Source organism: Centruroides vittatus, unplaced genomic scaffold, assembly GCF_030686945.1.
Source record: "Centruroides vittatus isolate TY-2023 unplaced genomic scaffold, ASM3068694v2 scaffold_861, whole genome shotgun sequence".
NCBI classification, from domain to species: Eukaryota; Metazoa; Arthropoda; class Arachnida; order Scorpiones; family Buthidae; genus Centruroides; species Centruroides vittatus.
The window spans coordinates 7,466,418-7,494,374 of NW_027122718.1; the positions used below are offsets into that span (position 1 = coordinate 7,466,418).

Sequence of the window (27,957 nt, forward strand, 5' to 3'; positions counted from 1 at the left end):
TAAACAAAAACAATCTGTATATAAAATAACAAACTTTGAACAAATAAACAAGTGCAAACAGCACAGCTTTAGAAAAAACTTTTTAATCTTAGTTATGAAGAAAACTAACTTTAACAGACCAACTTAAAACTACGTAATTTCAATAAACATAATCAGAAATCTATAATTACTTCTAAACCAAACTTTTTCTTAATTTGCTTTAAGTTTCGTCTTCGTTCCCTTTCTTTTTCTTCTTTAGTCAATATTATATGCTTTTCTAAATAATAAAATTTCAATAATTATATATTTTCAATAATTATATAATAAATTACAATCAAATAATTATTTTCAAAGCCTATATATTACAAATACAATTCAAAATTTATCTTTGGTTAATAACTTTACATTTATGTATTTAATTTTCTTTTCACAATAAAAACAATTCATTACAAAATTGTGATAGATAATTATATAACAGTTACATTATAAAGAATGTCACTGAATGTAAAATGTTTGTTCACTTACTTGGCCAAATCATTTTATATTTATTGTATTGTTCCCAGATAAGTAAGAATCACTAAATGATGACTTGTTTATTTAAGTTAAATTAAAAATTTCGTAAAAAACATTTCACAAAGATAGACATCAGTATATTATTAATATTCACATTCTTCAAGATTGCCAGTATGACAGTTAAAATGCATTTGTAAAGGATTATAACAAAATTTTGAAATTTTCATGTTGATTCTTGTATTAATTGATTTATGAAACACCACTATTAGTTACTTCTTTAACTGAATAAAATGTAGAAAACAATTTGTTGTTGTAATTCTAGAAAAAAATTCTTTCTAAATAATGACCATTTTATTGCATTAATATTAAACTCTTGTAAAGCTATACAATATATTTAAAATGTATTGTATATACTAGATTTCAATGTGAATTATTATGTCTATATATAAGATCCAAGATTTTCACAGCATTTCATAATAAAATTATTATATTATGCAATACTTCTGACCGGCAGGTTCTTTTCATAAAATTTTGAACTTTTAAAATATTTTTATGTTTGTTATAAACTGTTAGTTTTCTTTTATAACTCAAATTTTTTTCAAAATGTTTTGATTTGTCTCAAAATTCAAAAGAACCTAAAACTGGTATTTGAAGCAGAGCATTAGAAAAGCCTCTTCCATGTGGCTTATAGAATTGAGTTTGCTCTGAAAAACTGATCAGTCAATTTTGATTAAACTTTGTAATTTTGCATATGATGAAACAAGGAAATTAAAAAGGTAACAAAAATCAGGAATCCATAATTTCATTTGATATACAATGGGGTCACAATGACAATGTACAAGATTACTAGCACAAGTGCACACTATTCTTTTTTATGCCAGCAGTGATGTCACTGCACAGTAGCAGCAAATAATTGTCATAGATATCCCCGACATGATATTATTGACTTCCTAGTGCTTTGACTCAATTGTTAATTCACATTCAGACAGAAAATAAACTTGTGCCTAGTTGTAACAAAAAGCTGATGATAAAATTAAGTCAGTGAAATCCAAAGGTCCAAATAAAACTGAAGAAAAACAAAATTTATTTTATACAGTCTATCCAAATAATTTTTATACTAGATGCAAAAAAGATGTCCAGGTTAAGAACTACTGGATTAGATATTTGCAAGTTAAAATGTATAATAAGATATTTAATTAAATAGCTTGTTAAAAGTATTGGGCAATAAAGATCTAGCAAAAGAAAATATTAATTTACAGCTTGCTTCGAAATCTTAGCTGGGCTGTAAAAATGCACAGTAGCAGGAACCAGTCTATTTATGTAGTGAAGGGAACAAACAGATATTTGATAAATTTTTGACAAGGTAGTTCCGAGACTTTATAAAACTTCCAGAAACCTAAAAGAGTACTGCACATTTCCCAGCACAGATATATGAAACAATCGGAAACTGAAATTAAAGATACAGTTAAGACAGATATAAAAAAATGATAAGAGCTATTTTATAAATTATAAAAAATTTTCACAATAAAATGAAATTTATTTAAAAGTAATATTTTAATCTTTTTTCTACAGACGAAATTTAGCTTTTGAATACTATATATTCACCCATTGGATGTTTTGTTAATAGTTCTGCTTGCACTTGTCCTGGTTCACAATCATTACATGTTTCTGTACCTTCATGAATATGCAATAATAATTTGCAATTACCAATTCTCAAGTTATCTCCATGTTTAAGTGGATAAGAATGACTGATTTGTTTTGCCTACAAAATAAAGTATTTTTAATTAATATTAATTACATAATTTATATCAGAAATGCATTCTTGAACATGTTAAGATACAACAAAATGATATATTAAATTGGTCAAACATAATTCTCCTATAAATTTATTATTACAGAAACTAAACAACAAATTATTAAAATAAAACAAATAAAAATTTAATAATACTACCACTTAGTTGCATTACTAGCATTTAAAAATGCTATTTGTAGTTGCGATGCCAAATTATATTTAATGTAATTAAAAGTAATGTCCATTACAAAAACATTATTATTGATATGAATATTACAACTTAACTATATTAAATATAATTATTTCTCTGATAATTAACAACATTACCATGAAAGTATATAATTTGTAACAATGTAAACTAAAAGCCATTTAAGCTAATGAATTAACAATAATTCAAAAAAATATAATACAGAATAATCCCAAATTTTCAGATTAAATATTGAATACATCACAATTGTTAATTATTCGACTTCAAAAATTTAAATCATTCAATTCATTAAAGTAAATTTTGTATATATTATTATATTATTTAGTTTTATTAAATAATTTCCAAGTATTGAATTTTGTTCTTTAAATAATGTTTTAATTATAATGTTAAAAAACCTGATATACAAGGTCTGATCCAAAAATTTCCGAACTTTCATTAAAACTCACTCTGTAAGGTAATAATCACAAATTTTTATTTACAAAATTATTCATGTGTATTCTGAAACTGTGCCTTCTTTTGTTTTTGTTGTCACGACTAAGTGCATAGACAGACACTGGGCATTTCTGACATCATCTTTATTCGGAATATCCTATAGGCTGATACGCGTTTCAGGCATAAGCCCCTCTTCTGTCAGCTACATAATAAAACATATTATGAATTTCTCATATTACAAAATGTTTATATTATAATAGGTTACAATGTATCATGACTTGCAGGATTTCTTGTAGGTGGTGTTAACATGTATACATCCTGTTTAAAATTACTTATTTACAATTAAAATTGTTTTACTGTTGAAATATCTTTATAGTTTAAAATATATTCACAGTTAAAAGTATTATTACAGTTAAAGTTTCTTGACTTAACTGTGATAGTACTTTCTTGTCATGATATACATAGACCAAGATATCAATAATATCACAGGCATAAAATTTTACAAAAGATATGTAGACGACATAATTATTTTATACGACCAAACAATAGTAAGAATAGAGGAAATAGAACACAGGATAAATAAACTAAATAATGAAATTAAATTTAAGATAGAAAACGAAGCCAACACAGAAATAAACTACCTTGATATAGTGATAAAACAAAGAAAAGAAAAGTTAGAATTTAAACCATATAAAAAACCAAGCAAAATCCAAAAAGTCAAAAATTAAATTCAAATACTCCACAATATATAAAAGAAAACATATTTAGTATGAAATATAAAAAAAATCATAAACAGAACTAGTACAATACAAAATAGAAATAAATATATCAAATATCACTTCTTAAGCCTTTTAAATTTCCGGTACTCCATACGAAAATTAACAACTAATTAACTAACGTTTTCGATCGCCTCCGTGATCTTCGTCAGGTTTTATCGACGGTTTTGAAATAGAATGCAAATAGAATTCTTTCAAAATTCAAACGATCGAACCTCTCCCACGTGCAATAATTGCGAATGATCTAACATGCAATTAATCTCCCTGATACCATCATAAAAATGTCTCTGTCCATCCGTACAGGAATACTACACTATTCTGAGATGCTACCATTGCGGGTGCATTTCGGATACATACCGCCACGCATATGATAATACGTTGCCATCCTTGAAATTAATACATTTCCCCGATTTTGACGCCTTGTAAATCTCAAGGGTCTCCAAGGCCCTGATGCGGTCCGTGTCGAATGATGTTTTAACGAGGCTGGTTTTATCAAAATCTGCCTTTATATTGGGGTCGGTGGCGTACATCGACAGGGCGGTGGTGTGTCTTTTTTTGGCAACGTCATATTTGTGTTCTGAGATCCTTCTTTGAACGGATCTCTTGGTAGATCCGATGTATATTAGGTCCCTTTGGGACCTGTGATCCCTTATTGGGATACTATATACCCCTGGTGCTCTTAGAAAATCCGGCTTGTCTTTGAAAGAACTTTGAAAGAATTTTAAAAGAATTCTATTTGCATTCTATTTCAAAACTGTCGATAAAACCTGACGAAGATCGCGGAGGCGATCGAAAACGTTAGTTAATTAGTTGTTAATTTTCGTATGGAGTACCGGAAATTTAAAAGGCTTAAGAAGTGATATTGGATATTGGAGTACCGGTATGAGAATTGTTCTCTATAAATATATCAAAGAACTAAAAGGTAAATTTCAATTAAATGGTTACCTCGAAACAGAATACAAAAATGGGAAAATAAAATCAACAATAAGAATCAGCAAATCAAACAAACAAAAAAAAAAAAACAAGAGCACAGACATAAAATATATAGCTTTCTCTTATATTCAAGGCTTCTTCAAAGAAATAAATAAAGACCTCAACAAAGTAAATTTAAAACTTGCTCCAACTTATGAAAAATTGCAAAAAAAAGAACACAAAAAAATCAAATCTGAACCAAGCAATAAGATAGAAGATATATATAGCACAACGAATGCAGTTTACTCAATACCATGCACCTGTGAGAACCCAAAAAACTACATAGGAGAAACTAAAAGGAAAGTGGAAACATGACTAAAGGAACATATTGCCGATTTGAAACATAGAAGGATAAATTCACTCTTTTATGAACATTACACAGCAAACAATTGTAATATTAATATAAACAAGGATGACGTGAGAATTTTACACAAGGAAACAAATTGGTACAAGAGAAAATTTAAAGAAAGTTACAAAATAATAAAAAGCCAAAAAAATAACATCAATAAAAATTTAAGCATTAAAATTCATAACAATTGGTTAAAATTACTTTGATAAAGTTAATAATAATATCAACAGCAATAATAATAATAGTAATAACAATTAGAAAGATTAATTTATCGTATAAATGTTTTTAAAGAAATGCTAATATGCCAATGAGATTAAACAGAACCTCGTTAAAACAGACGTCAAGAGTATGTGCTAGATGTTCAGTGTTAAGTCAAGAAACTTTAACTGTAATAGTGCTTTTAACTGTAAATATATTTTAAACTGTAAAGGTATTTTAACAGTAAAACAATTTTAATTGTAAATAAGTAATTTTAAACAGGATGTATACATGTTAACACCAACTACAAGAACTCCTGCAAGTCATGATACATTGTAACCTATTATAATATAAACATTTTGTAATATGAGAAATTCATAATATGTTTTATTATGTAGCTGACAGAAGAGGGGCTTATGCCTGAAACGCGTATCAGCCTATAGGATATTCCGAATAAAGATGATGTCAGAAATACCCAGTGTCTATCTATGCACCTAGTTGTGACAATAAATTCCTTCCAAAGAAATACAATATTTACAATGATCATACAGCTTTAGAGAATGTTCTTCTGGATGCCCAAATTTGTGTCAAATCTGGTGAAATGGGGAATGATCAAGGACTTGGACCAATTTTGAAGCAAAAAAGTTGTGCATGACAATGAACTTGTGAGCTAAAGCATTGTCATGGAAAAGCAACCAGCTGCCTTATATTTGGTAATGAGAAAAAAGAATCTGACCAATTCTTGCCAGCAAACACTTCATAATGCCCAAGTAATAATCTACATTAACAGTCTGGCCTACTGGAATAAGTTCTTTACTACTCTTTTGCATGGTTTCATCTGTTTAACTGATGGCTCTCTGATAAGCCCGTCATCTTCCAGTGATTCTCTACCTTCCCAAAGCTTACTCATAAACTGATGTACAGGATACTGCTTTGTCTCCATAAGTCTCTCATAACAATGTTAATATTTCTGTGAACATTTTGCCCAGTTTCACAAAGAATTTAATGTTTGCTCAATGCTCCATCATAATTTCTTGATAATTGTCACTTAGGTATTGTTGTCATTAATCCTGTGGTAAAGTAACCATTAGAGAGTCCTTCATTAAACTTACAAAATTAATGTACAACGCTTTGACAAAGACAGTGCAACATTACTTATATAGATAGTGCCACTAATACAGTTCATATGAACACAGTTTGAAAACTTTTGGGACAGATCACATAATTTAAATTTCTATACTAATAATATACTGAAAATGATTAACTTTCTTAAAAAAATAAATATGTTATCATATATTAATCATTGCATCAAACAATTATTCTGTCTAATAAAAACTATACAAATAAATTTAAAAAATATACCTCAGATAATCTGAACTCATTTAAGTATGTTCCATTTTGACTTCCCAAATCAGTTATAACATAACATCTTTCATCAGAATTAAATTTTATATCAGCATGAGACTATCAAAGAAAAAGTTTTAAAAATAATTAATTTTAGGCACGTAAAAATTTTGTAATTAAATCAAATTATCATTTACTTGATGTGGCTTTTGCCTTTACAAAGCTAGTATAAAAACATAAAAGCAATAAACATTTGCAATATAATATGACATTTCTTATTACATAGGTAACAATTATATATAACTGGAAATAGTAAACTATTTTAGCATATTTAATGAATAACAAAAGAAATTATAAAGTTTAAATAATCTTACAGAACTTAAATTATCAACTAATAAAGAAATCATAGTAAACACTGTTCACAAAAAAGTATCCTTTAAATGTTTAATAAATTCACAAGATACAGATGATTTTTTAATATTAAAAAAAAAATTATTAAGATGGAATTGGATTATCAGGGATTTGATCTTGTAATTTAAATCTGATAACAGATAAAATCAAGGTATTTATGAAGAAGATGGAAGTTTCAAAGAAACTATACTTCTGCTGTATATAGAGACAATCTTGAGCCCAATACAGGAAATCCTCGTTAGTTCGAAATTCAAGAAATGAAATAATCGCAACTTTGAATTATCAAGTTTCAAATCATCTGAGATTTACATATTTCTGCACAATATGCCAACTGCCAGGTAACTGAGTAATTTATTAGGTTAATGTTACCTTAGGATCCAAAATGGCGGCGGTGGGATTTTTTCCCTACTTCGGAGACTACTACGGGAAAAAAATTTTCCCTAGAGTCGTGACGTCAACGCCGGTGAGAATTTTTCCCCGTTCGGTTTCGACCCTGCGTTCAACGTGGCTAAGTTTCCTGTAACCTCGAAACGGACGGTAGTGTGTATTTGCGATGGTAGAGGGAGCTTTTTCGTAGCGTCGTGCGAGAGTAAAATCGGCGGGAAATACGTAGGGGTGTTACGAACGAATATGCAAATGCATGATCTACGACGTGATTCTGTTCCTTTCCGGGCAATTTTATGCAAATCGACTAGTTTCCAGTTGGAATCGTTTGCTGTAGTGTTGCGACGAATTGCGTATTGGAATAATTGCTGTTTTATTTCGTTACGATATTTCATTCTCGCACAATTTATTATCGGTAAACGTATAGTTTATTTGCAATCGTTCGATAATGAGTAGTTTTGCAGATTTGAGTTGCAACGACGAATTTTGGTCGAAATGCACCACCCGTGATTTCTCCATGTTAATTGAAGACGACTTTTTGGAACCAGGTTTGCCTCCCAGTATTGATAACGCATTGAAATTTGCTGTAAAATTAGGCATACAGCCGATCGAGTCCGTTTGCATTCATTGCGATTCTTTATGCAAATTATACTATCGGAGTAATAGAGAAAGCTGTTTCTTGCGATGTAGTAAGTGCGGAACGAAGACCTCTGCCTTTGATGGAACATTTAAAAGTAAATTTGGCCACATTTCTTGGAGTTGCATTCTGTCGTTTATATGGCACTAACTATGTCTGGAATGTACGGCGACGACCTCGGCGATTGCGGCGGGCAAATCCAGAAAAACGGGAGTCGATTGGTCCAATCACATACGGTTGGTATTGCTTATAGCTTTGAGTAATTTGACATCGTTTAAAAAAGGAGTGCCGAATAAAACGGTGGAAATCGACGAGACCGTAATATGTAAAAGAAAGTACGAGAAAGGGCGTATATTTAAAAATATGTTCGGAAAGGAAAAAAAGATAGGAAGAAGCAGGCAACCACCATCGAAAAGTGAGTAAAAAAATTCTTTTTTTTTCATTGTTTATTTCGGTTAATATCCGCGGAGTGTGCAGAGAAATTCAAGATGGCGGCCGGAAACGCAGCCATCTTGAATCGAGGGAAAATTTTTTCCCCGTCGCAGTCTCCAACGTAGGGAAAAATTTCCCCCGCCGCCATTTTGGATCCTAGGGTAACATTAACCATTTATTAAGAAAACGGAATAAGGCTACATATACATAAAGCTACTTTCGTTAATTAATAATAATTACTGTAATAATAATGTAAATAAACTTCAGGTAAACAGCATGTATCTGGTGAGAGGTTGCCAGATAAGTTCTATAAAAAGCAAAGCAGAATTCCTCTAAATGTAGCCCAAATTATTTCTAAAGTAGTCCAAAAAGTAATAAGTTGTCTTAGAGCCCTACAAATATCTCAATCTGCTACTCATAGCCCAATCTTGGAATCTGAAAACCCAACCATATTTTATGAGATAAAAAAAAAAGTATTCAATGGGTAAGATAACACATGAAAATATGTTACTGTGAAAGCATACACACGTTGACCAGATTAGAGTTCTTCTTCGTCTTTTGTTCTCGTATAGTATGAAAGCATTTTGATTTAAACAAATCAGTTAATGTATGCATATCACAGTTTGAACAGAATTTTCACTTTGAATTTCAAAGTAGCTGTATTTCAAACTAACTGAATTTCTTATCATGTAGATCTCTATATCCCTGGCTGGGACAAATAGTACAGTTAAGAACTAATAGGATTTCAAACTATCTGAGTTTGAATTAATGAGGATTTCCTGTATCTATTTCTCAAAAACTGAGCATAATAAGCAGATGAAAATCCCAAATCAGTCAATAAGTACTCATCTAAAGAAGACCACGTTAAGACCAAAGAATTAGTGCTCATTAATGAAAATAATATCTCAAATACAATAGTAGAGATGACAGAGACTTATCGTACTGCTACTGGTAACATTAAAATGACACTTCTACCATCAGAATGCAACTTTATTATGGTTGATGAGGGTCTTGTGTACTGAAATGCATACCAGTAATAAAGCTGCATTCTGATGGTAGAAGTGTCATTTTAATGTTACCAGTAGCTGTGTGATAAGTCTCTGTCATCTCTACTAGTGTATTTGAGATATTACTTTCAGAAATTTTTCAAGACAAGAATCTCTTTTATGATATGACTGCTTATTAGTTTTAATTTGTTATAAGGAACCTTGTAAGGTCAGATTTTGGCAATTTTAAAATCTTAAGCCAATTACAAAAAACTAGCTATAGCCAACTGTAGTCTACCAAATTCTGATCTCAAAACAGGTCCAGGAACTAAAGAATTAAGATGGAAAAAATCAATGTAATGAATCTCAAATGTGTTTTCTCCAATCCATCGACAAAAGATGAATCCCAAATCCCACGGTCAAATTTGATACAATTCCAATACATTCCCTTGTTATGTATACATAATAGCCAGGAAAGTAAAAAAATTCATTTCATAAATCATTATTATAAAAATACAAAAAAAATTTTTTAATTTTATAATTTAATATATTTAAAAGACAAGACTTACTTTGCTTACGCTGAGATCTGGTATAAATAAATCTTTATTTTGATCACGACCAATTGTTGAACCAGTGTAAGTAATTAGCAATAAACTTCCTATTTGTAATTTTTCTGATTCTACAACTATTACTCGAATACAAGGAGGCCACTGTTTGGAAGCATCTGAAAAATTGTTCAGCATTACTTTTATTCAAATAATTTAGCAATTTACAATTCTTTTAGTTTTTTACAAATAATATATGTACATTTTTTAAAAATAAGCCAGGACGATTGGTTACAATTAAAGAAAAATTATATTTTTCTTTTAGACAATACATACTAAATGTGTCTTTCTATGCAGAAGTCCTTTCTCACGCAGTTGAAGATCCCTCAACTGGGTGAGAAAGGACTTCACATGGCATGGGGTATAAATTGCATGTATATTAGAATATAAATTTAGTTAAATTCAATTTCTGCTGTGAACACTCAATAAAAAGAAATACTTTTACCAATATTTTGCAGCACACATTGCCTACCTTGCATGCTCTGACTACATGCCTTTACATTATATATTAAACATTCATAATTTAGTACAGATTATTTTTGGAAAAAAAAATATATATATATATATATTTTTTTTTTTTTGAAAAATTACAATGTAAATGCAATGTCCTCTAAGCTTCTAAATTCAGATAACTAAAAATATTTAATATAAAACATTTTCAGCCTAATTTTGGCCACCCTAAGTATTGAGTATATAAGCAGAATACCATTTATGGATTAATAAATATATATCATAGTACAAAGTTTCACTGAATTTCTTGGTATATATTTGATTTTTAAAAATTTTAGTAAATTTCATAATCAGTAACTGCATATTTTTGGAAAGTAAGTTCAATTCCCACTTAGAAAGTTTTCTTCTGTAAAGTTTGAATCCTGATTAAAAAAATTAATAAAATAAATACTAAATTGGTCATATTAATAACTTTATTTTGTTATTTTTTTGCTATATTTATAACATCATACATATTAAGATGAATCCAAAAGTTCTTAGTCTTTTAACAATGACCACATTGTATCATTGTCATGCTTATTTTAAAAATTTTAAGGCAAATTTAACTATTATTTACTGAGGGTTTATTCCATAAAAAATAGAAAAACAAATGTTATAACTAATCATTTAATACTTAAAAACAAACAAAGCAGATAAAAGGATTAGCTTCACCTTGATGGCCATCAGCTTTTTATATGACCTTATTTTTGATTTTTTCTTAAAGTGATTTATAATCATATGTATTTCAAACTGATTGATTTAAAGATTACTGTGTTAAAATAAGAGCCTTTTTGTTTTTGTTATATGGCAGTAACTGCAACTTCCTAGCCAAGAGATCAGCAGCATTTTTTGCAAGTGCCATCTTCCATAATTTCAATAGAAACCAAATTACTAAGAAATGAAGAATATGAAAATGAATAATATGCTAAAACTATAGCTGATGATATTCACTTTTTAAGGTGCAAATGTAATATGGTATGGTAATCATTTTTAAGAAAAAAAAAATATTATGGGAAAAAACTGTACTTTTCCCATATTTCGTTTTACAGTAATAATGATTGCACAGTGATGATTATTTCATACCTTCATCATCTATTAGTTCTTCAGTATCTGAGCTGTTATCTTCATAAGATGAAGAATCCAAAATTTCACCATCCTCAGATGGACTTTTTACTGCATTATTTTCATTATTTGAATCACTGTCAAACTCTTCTACATCATTATTATTCACTTTTTCTAACTTTATATTCTTTGATAATTTCTGAACCTTTAATAAAAATATTTCTTATCACATATCAACAATAACACGAGAAAATGTTATCTTTAAAAACTAGTGATTACCGTATTTTACGGATTATAAGATGCACTTTTTTTTTCGAAAAATTGCCTCCAAAATTCAGGTGCGTCTTATAGTCCGTAGTGTCTTATAGTCTGTAAAATACGGTAATGATTTTTGCTTTATTTTTTTTCAAAAATTGAAATAATTACCTATTAACTGTAATAATTATAAATAATATTCAATGAAAATTAATTCAGAAATAAATAATTTTGTTTAAGCATATAAAATACACATTTTAGACTGCATAAAAATTTTCAGCATATATCTCCTGTTCAAAAAGTTAATAAATAAACAAATGAAATGATTGTTAATACATTTACAATGTTCATTTCAACCCCTACTCACATTTAGCTATCAGACTGGCCAATGTTTTAAAACATTGTTTCTAGTATCACAATTACCAGGAGTTATATATAAATGTCTACTTTCAGTAACAATAAAGTAAATAAGCAAATTATAATTAATTCATTATTTTAATGATGAAACATACCTTAGTTTGTCTTCGTTTTTTAGAAGTTTTTTTATTCTTTTTATCTGAATATAATTCTTCTGGTTTTGACTCCTCTGAAATGAATTTATATGACTGTGTGTCAGAACAATATAAATATTTCATTCCAGTCTGTGAATCAATGAAGATACCGGTATTCTAATAAAGGAAATTTAAATTCATAATTAATTATGTTAAGTTTTGATGTAAGATAAATTATATTAATTAGATTTAAAAAAAAAGTGAAAAGAACAATATTTATAAATTAAATATAACTTTTATTATTTCATATTAAATAGAAATTTCCTAAATTTTTATGAATTTTATACAAAAGCAACATCAGAAATTAGACAGCTACAGCTTGGCGCAAAAGTACTTTAAACTCCTAATTCATTTTCTTTCAGTCTGAAATTTACTGTCTCCACAGAAACAGTAATTTAACTGCATAGCTGCCACTTACATCTGAATTTCTCACAACTTTCAAAGCAGTCTTTCAAGCTCAATCAAATAAGGCTATGGCCATTTTGCCTGGTACTCTTCCTTAGTCTTCCCTTTTTGTTCTGATCTTTGAACTGTTAGTCATATTGAAACGATTATCAGTTTGCAACTGCTAACTGTTGAGTAATGACACCACATTTCACAGTAATTTAACAACAGGATATTCCATCATTATGCAGAGCAATAATCTTTGCATGTGTAAGCCCTTTCTCTTCAAGAAACATACTTTAAAACTAACAAAGAAACTCTTCAAAAGTATAACACAAACTCTCAATTTTAAATGATCATCATATTCTACAGGCAATCATTATATAGTAGAAATTGGATGTCCAAGAGAGCTAGAGTGGATTGAACCTATAGATTTCACATTTTGTTGACTACTCATGTTTCTCAAAAGCATGAAAGTAATGCTGATATTTTAATTCTAACACAAGTTTTGAATTACTTATGAAATATTCTTCAAAATGATGTATTATTTATTATGTTTGGAATTGACATTACTTTAAAAATGGATTCAAAATCTATGACTACATGATCACATGATGTGTTGCAGGACTTTTGCTCCAAGCTATAGCAGAGCATACAAAGTACAAGAATAACTGAATGACACAATATTGTGTGACAAATACTTAAAGACTGAGTCAAGATAAGAATTAATTCACATAATAGGAGCAAGAGAAATGCAAAATCTACACAAATTATGGATACTACCAAAATGAAAATATTAAGAAACAATTAATAAGACAAAATAAATAAAACAAAAACATAAACAAACAAAAAAAGAGTAATATACAAAAATCAGTAAATGTATGCATACGAGACAACTAAAGTGGATAAAAATGTACTACACATGCCCATAGAGTTAGATTAGCCCAAGGTACCACGTAGAGAGAAAAGTCTAGATTATCCAAAGAAAAGACACTATGAAGACAAACTCAAGGTTTAATAAATTATATAGAAACAAAGTGTAAATGTGGTAAGCATGTGTACGTGTTCATATACATTTATATGAAAAAGATTTTATTTCATAAAATAAAACAAACTATTTAAATATAAAATAATAAAAAGTAAACTAATAAAACTTAATTAATATGCCTTTGTCTCCTTAACTTAATTTAAATTTATCTTGTCTGCTAGTACTTTACTAAATAAGATATCCAACTTTAAAAAAAAAGAAGACTATGAAAGGAAATTGATATCAAACATGACAGATGTGGAAATACCAGACTATCCGATGAACTCTAAAACAAGAAATGGACTACAACGGACCAAAAATAATGAAAATTGAAGACATCACAGTATTCACAAAACAGTTATAATGGAAGTTTCCAGAAGAAGAGAGAGAACAAATAAGAACGGGTATGCAAAAAATAAATAATAAGAAAACTAAACAACAAAAATGCAGAATAAGGTTAAAAATTATAAGAGAAATTTAAATAATGTTAAAACATTTTTAATTAATAATAATTTGGAAATACTTCAAGGTGATAAAACCAAACAAATAATAATTATGAGAAAAGAAAAGAAAATAGAAGTCATCAAGAAATTGATCTAAGAAAAAAATTACAAACAACTTAAGATCCAATTAACAATCTAATAAAATCTTCGGACAAGGAACTAAAAAATTTGAAAATACAACAACATATAACAGAAGAAGACATCAAATACATAAAAAGAGAAGATAACAGAACACCAAAATTTAATATAAGGGTAAAAAAACAAAATTCCTGTTAAGTATAGACCTCTAATAGACGTTAGAAATTATATATATTACAATTTAGAAAAATATTTAAAAGATAAATTAACTCATTAGAAGTATCTAAATATAGCATAAAGAATGTAGACAAATTACTAAAGATTACAAAATATTACAATTAATGAAAATATGAATTTAATATCACTAGACGTAAATATGTACCCTAGCATTACAATAAAATATATAGAAACTTCTTTAATAAGAATGAAAGTGCCAAATTGGATAATTGAATTATGTTTAACTATAATCAAAAACAATTATTTTCAGTTTGATAAAAAATTCTACAACCAAACAGAAGGAATACCTATGGGAACATGCATAGGTCCAAAACTGGCTGAAATATCAATGATACAAATTGATGAACAGATTAGAAATATAGAGGACATTGAATTTTACAACAGATATGTTGATGACTGTATAATAATTTTTGATAAAAGAAAAACTAATGAAAATATAATTATTAAAAAGGCTAATAAGATAAAAGAAATACTAAATTTGAACTAGAAAAAGAAAAACAATAGCATAAACTATCTAGATATAACAATTGAAAGAAAAGACGATAGACTAATTTATAAAAGATACATTAAACCTATACAAATTCCCAAAATAATTAATTATAAATCAGTCATTCCGGTTAGTATGAAATATAACATATTTAAAATGTATATGAATAAAATAAGACAAAGAACAAGCGAGACTGAAACACAAAAACAAGAAGAAAAAGAAATAATTAATATGTTTATTTTAAATGATTATCCAAAATACTTACTGAATAAATGGATAGGAAAATTAGAAAATGATAAACAATTAAAATTAATGGATAAAGAGAAAAAATTTGTTAAATTAAGGTATGTTCCAAAGTTATTTGAAAGAATTAAAAAGTAGTAAGAAGAAGAATTAATTTAATACCGGAAAAAATAAATTCAACTAAAAAATAGTGACTGTGTTATAGAAACGAAGAAAAATACAACATAACAGAAGAAAAAGGTGTGGTATATTCATTTAATTGTAGTTGTAACCTGAAAAAAACATATAAACAAAACGAAAATTAAAAATAAGATTAAGTGAACATATTCAACAATTAGGGGAAAATATGCAAATTCAGCAGTGGCTGAACACTGTAATTCAGAAGGTTGCGAAATTGATTTGAATACCATAAAAATAAAGAAAAAAGAGGAAAATAATTATAAAAGACAATTATATGAACACGTCAATATAATTAAACAAACAGAATAAATAACAATACCGGAAAAGAGATACACCAATCATGGAGAGGAATCATTGACGGAAGAGAGGGGAGACATATAAAAGGAAGGATTGGAACGAATTGGGGTGAAGTTTAAGTGAATGTGAACAATCAATGATGTAAGGTTTGGTGTAAGTTTAAACCAAAAACATTTATTTAATTTAATTATTTATGTTTTTAAAAAAACAGGAATACATATGGAATTATTTGATTAATATTGATTTTGAATATGCTCAGAATTAGGAATGTCTTTAAAAACCCAGAATTTGTAAGAATTTTATTGTTTTATTGTCGGAAATTTTATGTTTATTTATGATTGTAACAAAATTTATTTTAATTGTAGAAAATGTCTTTCAAATGACTGCTGATGAGGGACAAAACACAATGTTAAAGTGTATGTGTTCAGGTGATTTAAATAAACAATATTATTTCTAATCTGTAAGATCTAATTGCTGCATCCATAAATCCAGTATAATAAGTCCTGTTAATTGATAAAATACTAGTAGACGAGATAAGTTTAAATTTTTAATAAAACTTAAATTTTGCATTAGGAATTTAAATTAAGAAACATAAGTGATACCATAATCTAATAAATCATACACAATATGAAAATCACACTATTGTTTACATATTAATATAATAAATTTTAAAGTACAACCATCAGATTGTTCATTGTCTGAAGATAAACTAAAATTGACTATCTTGTCCCATTTATTGCCATAATTTGATTTGAATAACCTTGTGTGTTATCTTTATTTGAAAGTCAGTTTGAAACAGATGCAAGTTGTTCAATGGTGTGGATTATTTGTAAATTTTAATTTGCAATTATAAACTCATCAAACAGCTTTTCCTTTGTCTAAAAGTATATTTAGAAAATGTGAAAAAACCTTTATGTATCACAGACATTCATCTACCATTAAGATTTTTCTGAAAACCATCAGACACATGTACAGTACATAGTCTTGATTTTAGTTTTCTCCTGTTCTTGTTCATATTCATTTTCTTTATGTCAATGCATGCTTTAATTGATGATATACAATTCTACTTATACTTATTTTACTTGGAATTAAATGGATCAAAAATCAATTATTTGCATTTCATTGTTTATTATAATTTATAAGCTTTTTAAAAATTATTACTTCATCCTGAAAGTATCAGAATAATTTATAATCAAAATTTTATGTGAAATTTTCAAAAATACTTACAGAATCATAATAATAGCCTGTACTTATACTATAATACATTCCTCTGGTTTCATCATAAATATAATCAGAATGTGTGAGTGCTACTTCTGCTGTTTGTTTCACTATATCTGTTAATGTTTCCTGCAATTAACATAGAAGTAATCAAAATATATTCATTTAAATAATGTATAATTATTATTGAATGTAAGTAAATACAAATTGTAAATATAAAGAAAAATAATTCATTTTAATAATTATCAAAATATAGAGGTGGGAGTTGCTTTCTAATTAAGTCTTCTATATTTTAAACTTTGCATTATATGAACAAAATTTTGCCATTTTAAATTAATGATAAATAATTAAATCCATACACATAATTTAACCTGCTTAACACACTATAGATATGAATGGTAGCATGCATTATACTAATAGGTTGAATACATAACATTTAGCATGAATGAAATAATAACAGTTTGGATAAGCTAAAATTAAAAGCTAATAATAAAGGTTTTCCAAAAAAAAAGCATTAATTCTTGAAAGGTTCTCAAAAATGTAAGAAGAGAAAGAAAGCAGATGTAAACTAGAAAGAAGGAAAAAACAATAATTAGCTGGAAACAAATAGTCAATACAAACAGATAAATAAAAGTTGTTAGACTTAATTTAGGTTTAGTTCAACAGTTTTAGCGTGTAAATAGAGAGCTGTCTGTAAATTACAAACAAAAAGTTGGTTAAGGAAAATTTTCTGTCAACTCATGAATCTTCTCTGGAGCTTGTACATCAAGAGAATAGTTGAAAATTTAACTATTCTTCAAGATGTTCATTGTAATAAATTTTCATATAGTATCCACACAATGTTTCATGTGTAAATGTTACCATTAATGGCCAAAGAATATAACTGTGCTGTGTGTGTAATTTAAACGTATGCCATCAGAGTATGCAAGGTAGGTAATGCATGTCCCAAAATACTTGTAAAAAAATACTTTTTTTTTATTGAGTTTTCATAACAGAAATGTAAATTTACCTGAATTTCAGTGCTAATATACATTTATTTTGTATCTCATACCTGACGCAAGCTAAAAATTTGTAATTTTCATGACTTCTGAGAATAAAGATAGGAATATGCACTGCCATCCATCCTTTTGAAGAAATAGAATGATAGTAGTGTACATTCACAGCCAGTAGGTGGAGGAAGTGTTGCCACAGGTAAATTTGAATTTGAAAATGTACTAAAAGCAAAATTTTTTAAATGCTAAGCTAGCATGTTTTGTTAATAGAAAAGTTGAATAAGTAATGAATGATAGACAAAGTGAACACCCATGACTGTTCACCCTGTCAAAAAGTTGTGTATAACATTTTGCAACTCTTCTATCCAAAATTTGTTAAAAAATGTATGTAATATGAGCAATAATGGGAAGCAGTGCCAAATTTTTCACCCTGGTAAATAAATTTTGAACTGAAAAATCAAAACTGCATATTTAGGACAGTATATATATCAAATTTGGTTGAGATTTGCTCAGTGATTCTTTCTACAGAGGCTGAACACCTACTCTTTAATTATAATTATTGTATTTAATTATGTGTACAGATAATTTCACATATACAATATTAGTCAAGATAACGCACAGTATTTGGTTGAGGCTCTGAAAATTTTAAAAAGTTCAAGAGCACCCTTTTGGTAATACACAGTGACACTGTCAAAGATTTTTCAAACAATCTGTCCCCTTCACTAAGTGAATAGACTGGCCTCTGTTACTGTATCCAGCCAAGATTTATGAAATAGCTATAATGTATATATAAGATTAATATTGTTTATATACAGTATTATAAATTACAAAATAGATGTGAACAGCAATATGAAGAGATGCAAAATATCAGAATTGAACTACCAAAGATGGTAAGGAACAAAGCCATGTAATATTATAATATGTAAATGCTAAAAAAAAAAAATCTATACTGTGATGTATAATATTCTTTGTCATTACTAATTAATCTTTATAAAAAAACTTCAAAGTAAATAAATTTTCTCATTTTTTCTTTTTCTCATTCAATTAAATTTAATCTTAACAGAAATTTATATAAAAATATAAAACTTACACTTGATCCTTCTGGAAGTATCCAATCTTCAACAGAACCTTTAGATTCTAAATAAGATTTTAATTAAAAGTAAAATCATCAATCAAAAATTAAAAACAACAAACTTTAAAGTTTAAAATTTAAAATAATGATTAAGGTTGCTAGACATTTCAATTTTCTGGGAATGTCTCATTTCTAATCACAACCATATTTAGAAGAACATTTTCAGAAACATTAAATATCTTTGTTTATTCATACATTTTAACAAAACTTTTTACAAATGAATTTACAATATACAGAACAAAATTATCATCATTTTAAATGATAAAACTTTTTGAATAAATATTTCATTCTCTGACTTAGATAATGTTATCATTTGTTACAAAATATTAATATTAATTAGATTATAAAAAAATTAATAAATTTATCTTTAGAATTTCTTCATCTAGCAGCAATGAAATTTCAGAGAAAATAATTTTTTCATAGAAATATATTAGACTACAGGTACTCCTCACTTTATGACCTATCTGCTTAACGACCACTCGCACTTACGACCAATCGAGTTTCTACCTGCAATTCGGGGAATCCCTTTTCTCGGCTTGAGTGGCGATTGGTGACATGTGAACTGAGCATACTATAGGCTTACTATACACTTTTTAGTCAGTTTGATGTATAAAGTACTATTTTTAGTATCTTAGGAAACCGACACTAAATGCGGTTGGTAAAACTTCTGTTAACCTAACGGGTACTTTATGCGGATTTGAGATTAGTTTGCCAGGCCTGGGCTTTTAAGCGTGCACCAAAAAATTAGTAAGAATAATGATAAATATCAAGCCAAAGCAAAATTTCAAATATATTTAATTAGTAACTACGTACAAATGTCTATAATCCAAACAAAATTTATTAACGAAATTCAACAAGTCAACCCGACAATAAACTCAGCTACTTAGCTTAACTTAATATTAATTCCCCTTTGAAAATTCGACAAATCAAATACTTAGAAACTATGAACAAAATCTCTTACTAATTAAACGTCTATCCGTCACCTCACTATATGAAGAATCTATTTCCTCAATCCTTTCGACATCGTCAAATCGAACTCCTCTTTAACACCTTGGATCGTCCAATTATCAATCTGGACTTCTATCAGAAAACACTTCGCTTTCAAATTCACCTCGCTCTGGAGATCACCTCAATTTGGAATTCACCTCCTCCTTCTTCGGTTAACGTACAGGTTTTATGCTGTGAGGTGACGTCACACTTCAGCTGGGTTACTCCCCTTATTTACATACTTAGTTTGCTAACATTAATTTTCTTTCTGGCAGCTTTAATTTTCCGACAAAAGCTTATAAACCGTTTACAAAAGTATTTATCATAATTTTCTGGGATGTTAAGACAATTTAGTAAGTATTTCCTTACTAGTGAGTGTGGGGATTCCCCCCTCCATTTTTTTTTCTGCGGACCGTTTACTTCCGCTGGGCAGCGCAAGTGCGCAAGATTTTTCCTATGGCACTTATTTTTTTTTTTCATGAGTTGTTTTATCTTCTTTTTTCGTTACTAATAAGGGAGTGGCGGGGAACCTTCGTCCTAAATAAACATAAGCCACAAACAAAATATAATAAAACGAAAAAATAATAATAAAATAAAAATAACGCTCAGACTCAGTTCCTTACAGATGTAATTCAAACAATTGTGGGCCTTGCCAATACGCTTAATTTTGATGTTGAAGTGGAAGACATTGTTGAATTAGTGGATTATGCCAATGGAGAGCTAACAAATCAGGATTTATTAGAGTTAGAAGCGATGCAGCATTTAGAAGACGAAGAGGAGGAAAGAACTGAAGAAGTGAAAAAGAAATTCATGGTACATGGGTTACCTGGGTGTGTTCTCCAAAATTAATGCATCTATGTTGGAACTTGAGGCTATGAACCCAAATACTGAACGTTTTAGTAAAGTTGAACATGGGATGAGTGAACTTTTGAAGTGCTATAGAGAAATTTATCAAGAAAAAAGATTACAAAGCAAACCACATGAGTTTCTTTTCGACTGTTACATCCACAACCTCCGTCCTTGAAGGTACAACTTTTCATTGCCGTCATCTCCCTTACGTGGACCCTCTATAGCACCAGATAACCAAATAAACAAATGATAATATGTACATATGCATGTCTTTTTATGAATAAATTTGAAGTTTTTGCATAATTTGTATAATTTTACAACAATCCTATATTCCCAGCTCAAGCTCCTCGCTTATCGACCAATTCGCTTAACGACCTAGTCGTCAGAACGGAACTCGGTCGTAAAGTGAGGAGTACCTGTAATGTATAACACTAACACTATGAATCTTCATAGTGTTTATGTCATATTACTTAAAATCATGTTTATAATCAATACAAAACATTGAATATTGTATTTTTTCTTCATCTGTACACACACACACACACATATATATATATTTATATATTTTAAAAATTCAATATTTGTATCCAATCCTTTCAATATGTAACATATTTATAAAATGATTATTATACAGTACAATATTGTATTGTTGTTAACTGTGCAATTTGCATTTAAATAGTTTAACAATTATACATTAACATTACAATCTGAGGACCATTTAAACTGACAAGGACATGTTGTCCTCTCCGATTCAAACGAACCTTGGCAAGCACATAGACCTAAACACAAATAGTTCTTTGTCCAAATAATAGGACCCACTTCTCAAGCATTTCTGAAAAACAGGCCTCTGAAAATTGAGTGTTTAGCTTATAAGTCTGGAAGTTCTACATATTGTAAGAATAGCAGTAGCTGAGTGGATAAGGTTGTAGATGCTGGAACTACTTGATATGGGCTTGATTCTAGGCAACTTTTTTTTTAAATATGTAACATAGTTATTTTATTATTTTAGCATATCATTAGCATTATTATTAATATTCTTATTCCTCACACTTAGAGCTTATAAAACGAGATTTAAAATTGTTACATCGTTTCCTGTTAGTGAAAATGAAGTTTCTGTAGATTTAACTCTTTTATGTTGATAAATAAAATTTTTATTTCTTCATATTTATTTTCAGATATTTTAGCTTGTGGTTACATACTCTGTCAACACGAGCAAATAAGCTTCAGACGTTACTGCTCATGGACGAAAAAAACAAGTCCCCAAAGTGAAAATAAGATAGCATAGTTGCAGCGTTTTTCTTTCGATTATTAATGTTATGAACAATTCCCTCATGTGTTTGTTACACTTCGAATAAAAATACCACCATATCTGAAGCTTAAGTGAGGAATAAGAATAGTAATAATACGGTAAAATAATAAAATAACTATATTGCACATTAAAAAAATAATAAAATAAACGAAACTCGCATAGGATTGAACCCATTCATGTAAGTCCCGCATCCAGAATCTCGTCCACTTATCTACTGCCATTCTTACAATACGTAGAACTTCCACACTTATAAGCTGAACACTTAATTTTCAGAGGCTTGTTTTTTGAAAACACTTGAGAAGTGGGTCCTATTATTTGGACAAGAAACTATTTGTGTTTAGGGCTATGTGCTCATCAGGTTTCGTTCAAATCGGATATATATAAATACATATATTATGTCACTAAATAAAGCTTACCATGGATTCATTTTACTTCAATAAATTTTATGTTAAAAAAATATCTAACAACCCTAAGTGTACATCCTATATGGCAGCATTCAGCAACTGCAGGTGTGAATATGCTACTGAGTGGAGCAGACAAACTGATACAAGCAAATGTGCATGTCCGGAATAACCTCATTTAGCATGTAATAACCACCAGATACACTTCTATGTGCACGTGAAGGAAGCAGCTACCGAGCAAGTTTACTTGCTGCTTCCACTTTCTAAAAAGAAAAGCTGGATCGTCTTATTTCATAATACAAATGGTAAAATTCACCGAATTCATGATATTTCTTATAGACATCATGTGTCTTTTGCCTACAAGAAGTTTCAATAATACAATGTAGAAAACTGTTTTCTATGGCAAGCATTTGATGAAGTCATCTCATTGCCGTTTTGTAAACTACACACATCCACTCCACATTCACTGCACACTGCCATGTAGGACATACCCTAATACATTATTATTGTTATGTACAGTACATTTTAGATTTGCAATTATAATATTTTGCTTGCAATTTACTTACCAAATTGATAAAAATCAGTTTCATATGTCTGTGTTTCTGAATCAGACAAAAATTTGTTTAAGTGACAATCACAACTTGAAGATGTTTCGGGTGTTTGAACACAGGCATCGATAAGATTGTAACAATTGTTGTTACTATGGTCTACATTACTTTTTCCAGTTACATCATTGCAAGAATTTCTAATTAATGATAATTCATCTTTTACAATTTTTAATTCTTTGTTCTTCAATTCTAATTGAATTTCAAGAGTTTTTATCTTTTCAAGTAATAATAATTCATCAGCCATTTTCTCAAAACAAAACTAAAAAATAAATAAATAAATATTTTTTATTTGATTTTAAAAATATAAAGAAAAATGCAAACATATTAATATTTTTAACACTAGTTATACCCGTAAATAAACGAAAAACAAAATGTTACAATATTGGTCAATTTATTGATTAAGTAGTGTAACGATAAAAAAACTTTCAAACTTAATAAAAAAATGTCATAAAAAATGATTATTACATATTATTATGTAACAGGGTTATCTAATAATTTAATTTTTGTTGTCATTTATATTAAATTTTAAAAATGTGAAGTAAAATTTTTATCATAAAATGAATATGTAAGTAACTCAATATATGCAGTTAATTGGTTTTGCAAATACCACACATATCAAATTTAACAATCAATGGGAATTAAGTTAATTTGCAAATTAGATCATTAAGAATTCTTCTGAAAGTTCTTAATTTTTACATTTATATTACCTTGGAAAAAACAAAAAAAAAACACGAGAAATGAAGAAATCATGTTAAAAACATTTATTAAAGTATTATTAATTAAAGATTTTAGACAAATTACTGTGTAGTTATGTAGTTGCATGCAAAAATAAAAACAAATCACGTAAAATAACATTAAAGAATCATTATTGAGAGTTTAGACTAACTAATAAAGTAGACCAAACAAGAAAAACACAAATTAAAACTTTTAAAAATCAAGAAAATATTTATCACATGTCACCTGCATAGTTGCTGCCTTCTTTTTTTTTGTCCCTGAAGTCATAGAATTTCATCTCTAGAACAGATGAACAAGCATATCTCAATATTCCAACTACAGTTTCATAGTCCAAAAATAAGACCTCCATACATGAGGATATATCATTGTATTCAAATAAATAAAAAAACAAATTAACAGATTCATAAAATTTAAAAAATAAGAACATAGTAGAAAAGATGTGTATCAAGCTTGACTGAATGGAAAACAAAACTTTCTTGAACATCCATCACAACAAAACATGCATTAAACAAGACAAAATTAACACACTCAAAATTAATCAAATGTCAATTCTATCAATTTTATCATAGTTTTATTTTCTAGAATACTTGAATTTGATGGTAACTTTTAAAATAGATTTCAGTTTTGTGATGATAGACTGTTGAATCAATAGAATCAAATTTTTTATTACCTCAACCAAATAGTAATTTGCAAGTTAAATGGAACATTACAGGGAGTGTTCATAAAGTATGTAGTTAGTTTTTGGTTATTTTTGGACACTCCTTTCTCCTTGTAATCAGATTGTAGTGAGACCTTTGTTTTGCTGATAGCCCCTCCTGTTAAAATGTATTAAAGTGTGCATGCCACTGAATTTTCATATCTTATATAAATGACTCTATATGGCTGGCAAAACTAGCTGAAATTACTTTTTATTCTTTTATAAAGTGTTGCAAAAAATAAATCAATGGAAATTTCAATTATTAATTTCACAAATCTTCACTTGTGCAGATAACTTTTATATATTACATTTATTTAAGTTTTATACAATGATCTATTTAACCAGTAGTTACTTATTATATGGCTTCAACACCTCTTCTATGTTGCTTACAGAATTGTGTTTGTTCTCAAAATCTGTTTGATCAATTTTGATTAAACTTTACCATTTTCCATTAATTGTGATGAGGAATCCAAAAATGCAATAAAAAATGGGGGTCAGTGACATAGTTTTTGAGATATAACATCGTAGCATGAGTGTGCGCAACAAAGCGATATTGCACAAATTGCAAGATGTTCCATGGTTACTAGCACGCCTTCTATGAGATTATAGAATTGACTTTGCCATTTTCCATTAACTGTGATGAGGAAGAGAGTCCATTTAAATGTAAAAAATAGGAGTTCATGACTTTGTTTTTGATAGTAATGGGCTAGTTGTAAATACAGATCTGTTTGGATATCAGATGAATCTGTAGACAGTGTCACCTGATCAAGAACATAGATGAGCAAGGCAAAGCAAATGGAAATAATAGCAAATAATTTGATTCCAACACTCCCAATGTATTTATATGGTGTAATGCAAATTTGAACATTAAGCACACATTAGAGATTATTTTTAACCGGTACCCTCATAACCTACTGAGTTTTAATGAGAGAACAATGCAATGGAAAACCTAAGTTCTTTATTGCAATATTTTGCTTCTAAATATTTGCATTATAAATATCATTTTTAATCAAAAACATACTTTACTTCATTCTCAACTAACATGAAGCAGTCTGAGAGACTGTTAAAGAATTTAATTTTTTTATAACTTACTGTCAGTAGAGAAAACTGTCCTTCCCTATAACTATAAATGAACTTATTAATGCAAGTTTATAAGCAATGCATGGTATAATATGTAATCATTTTTGTTTTAATCCAGTATATTTTCACAATGGTTTCTAGAGATCACTGCACAAAGTAAGGTTACTAGAATTTTCAACTTATATGCCTTAACCATGTCAAATGAATGTGTAGACTGCAGTCACAGTTAAGGCATAAAAATAATTTATTTTGTATAAATAATAGATATTCCTAAAGAAAAAAGAATTAGTAATTCCGATATTATTAGAAATAAATTCAGTTTAATGTTATATAATCAGTAACAAAAGAAATAGAGCTCATTTCTTCATTTCTATATATTCTTATCTTTCAAATTGAATAAGCCTTTTAATTACAAATGTTGCAATTCTAAATGCAAATTAAACTAAGTGGTCTGCGAGACCACTTAGTTTAATTTGTGTTAAGAATTATTTTGTATATTTTCTTTATCATCATTTCTGGCATCTGAAGGTCACCAGATGATAGATCAATGTCATTCCCATTGTGTATTGTTGATATAACAATAACATTTTTCTTTGGTTTTTGGAATGTATGTCATATTTCTCTGAAAAGCAAATAAGGAAGTTTTCTCCGGTCTCCCTTTTACACTCATTAGTTGAGGAGATATTTCCCTTTTATCCTTCTTCAAAAGTTCATTACAAAGTGGTATGCTCGAAAACCAATTGTCAGCAGTCACATTTCTACCCATTGCTAATATCGGTCGAACCAAACACAGAAAAACAACTTTTGGGCAGTTCAACCACTTATTATGGGCCTTTGGATGGCTTCCCAACATACAATTCCACAGATTTTGCGTAAAAGGTTCTCACATCAACTAGAGTAAAAATCTTTATTCCATATCCGGCAGGCTTGCTAGAAGATACCAGCGAAACGAGCACTTCCCACGGAACGGAACTAGCCGCCCGTCGACCGTTCTCGTTTCACCTACCGCACAGAGATTCTCGCAGCAAGAAACAAATAGCTCAAAAATTTCCCTAAACAGAGCAAACTTGTCGACTTCCCACCTCCGTGCACAATCACCGATACCATCAAAGCGAACGCATCTCGATATAAGCAAGAAGTGTTAGTTAAGGGTTAATGTTTATATTTTTTTCAGTGCTTTTTTCTTTTTAAAGTAGGCTTCAATACAAACTCTGATTTTGTTTCAAATGAAAGCAACATCATAATGATAATTCTATTTTATCACGTGTTGATCATCATCGATTTATATTTGATAATAAACAATCATCAAACACTGAGATAATTACATGTAGATTTTTCTCAAAGTATATAAATAAAAATGGAATTATCGTTTCCAATCAGATTAAAAATTTGAGGAATTCTAATGGCATTAAATGATTATAATTTAAAATGCTCAAATATTTCCAAAATAATTAGATTTTTACCTATTTAAAGTCTAATAATCCGTATATTTTATAGATTATACTACGTTTATATTTAATTAATGATTCAAATAGTAAAAATAATCCAGAAACGAACACAAAATTAACATTAACGCCCTCTTCTCGTTTTAAAACGTAGAAAAATAAAAAACAAAAAAAAATTATCGATAAGTTCGAAAATTTCCATCCTAAAAATTCGGCGTAATAAATTACAAATGGAATTAATATTAATTCATTTTGGAATTTAGCTTATAAAAAATTATCGTGCTTTCAATATAGCGGTTAAGATGGCAGCCTACCGCCCTGGGGAACCGGGTTTGAATCCGGACGGGCCGATAAATCCCCAGGAATTTTTCGAGGGGTAGTCCGTTAAGATATAGCGGTCCCCATCCCTCAGCCACTCTGCCGCCCCATTGTAGGTCTGACCAATCCATTATGGGCTTACTAAAAGAGGTTCTTAGTGCCCACAGGGCGGAAAAAGTTAAAAAAAATAATAACAACAAAACTAAAAAAAATTAATGCAGTTTCTAAGTCTTTGCAATATTATAAAATCACGCTAGACATGTTCTTTGTATTTATCTCTTTGTGAGTTCCTAATAAGTTTGAATGATCAGTTTGACACAATCGAAGCAGAAACGAAACAATTATTGCCCGATACTAATTATACAAAATAAAGAA

General features: G+C 28.8%; 1 protein-coding gene across 1 annotated transcript in view; it reads right to left on the reverse strand.

Moving 5' to 3' along the window:
• Nucleotides 1–27,385, reverse strand: part of LOC136990113 (angiogenic factor with G patch and FHA domains 1) — a 67,341-nt gene extending 39,956 nt beyond the window's left edge. Inside the window, exons 1-10 of the mRNA XM_067288472.1 lie at nucleotides 27,283–27,385; nucleotides 23,266–23,566; nucleotides 19,112–19,158; nucleotides 17,039–17,158; nucleotides 12,337–12,492; nucleotides 11,591–11,774; nucleotides 9,983–10,137; nucleotides 6,582–6,683; nucleotides 2,098–2,254; nucleotides 171–256 (exon numbers count right to left, since the gene is read on the reverse strand). Of these exons, the coding sequence (XP_067144573.1) occupies nucleotides 171–256; nucleotides 2,098–2,254; nucleotides 6,582–6,683; nucleotides 9,983–10,137; nucleotides 11,591–11,774; nucleotides 12,337–12,492; nucleotides 17,039–17,158; nucleotides 19,112–19,158; nucleotides 23,266–23,551 (1,293 nt within the window). The 5' untranslated portion in view covers nucleotides 23,552–23,566; nucleotides 27,283–27,385. The remainder of the gene's footprint in view (nucleotides 1–170; nucleotides 257–2,097; nucleotides 2,255–6,581; nucleotides 6,684–9,982; nucleotides 10,138–11,590; nucleotides 11,775–12,336; nucleotides 12,493–17,038; nucleotides 17,159–19,111; nucleotides 19,159–23,265; nucleotides 23,567–27,282) is intronic.
• Between the last annotated feature and the right edge of the window lie 572 nt (nucleotides 27,386–27,957).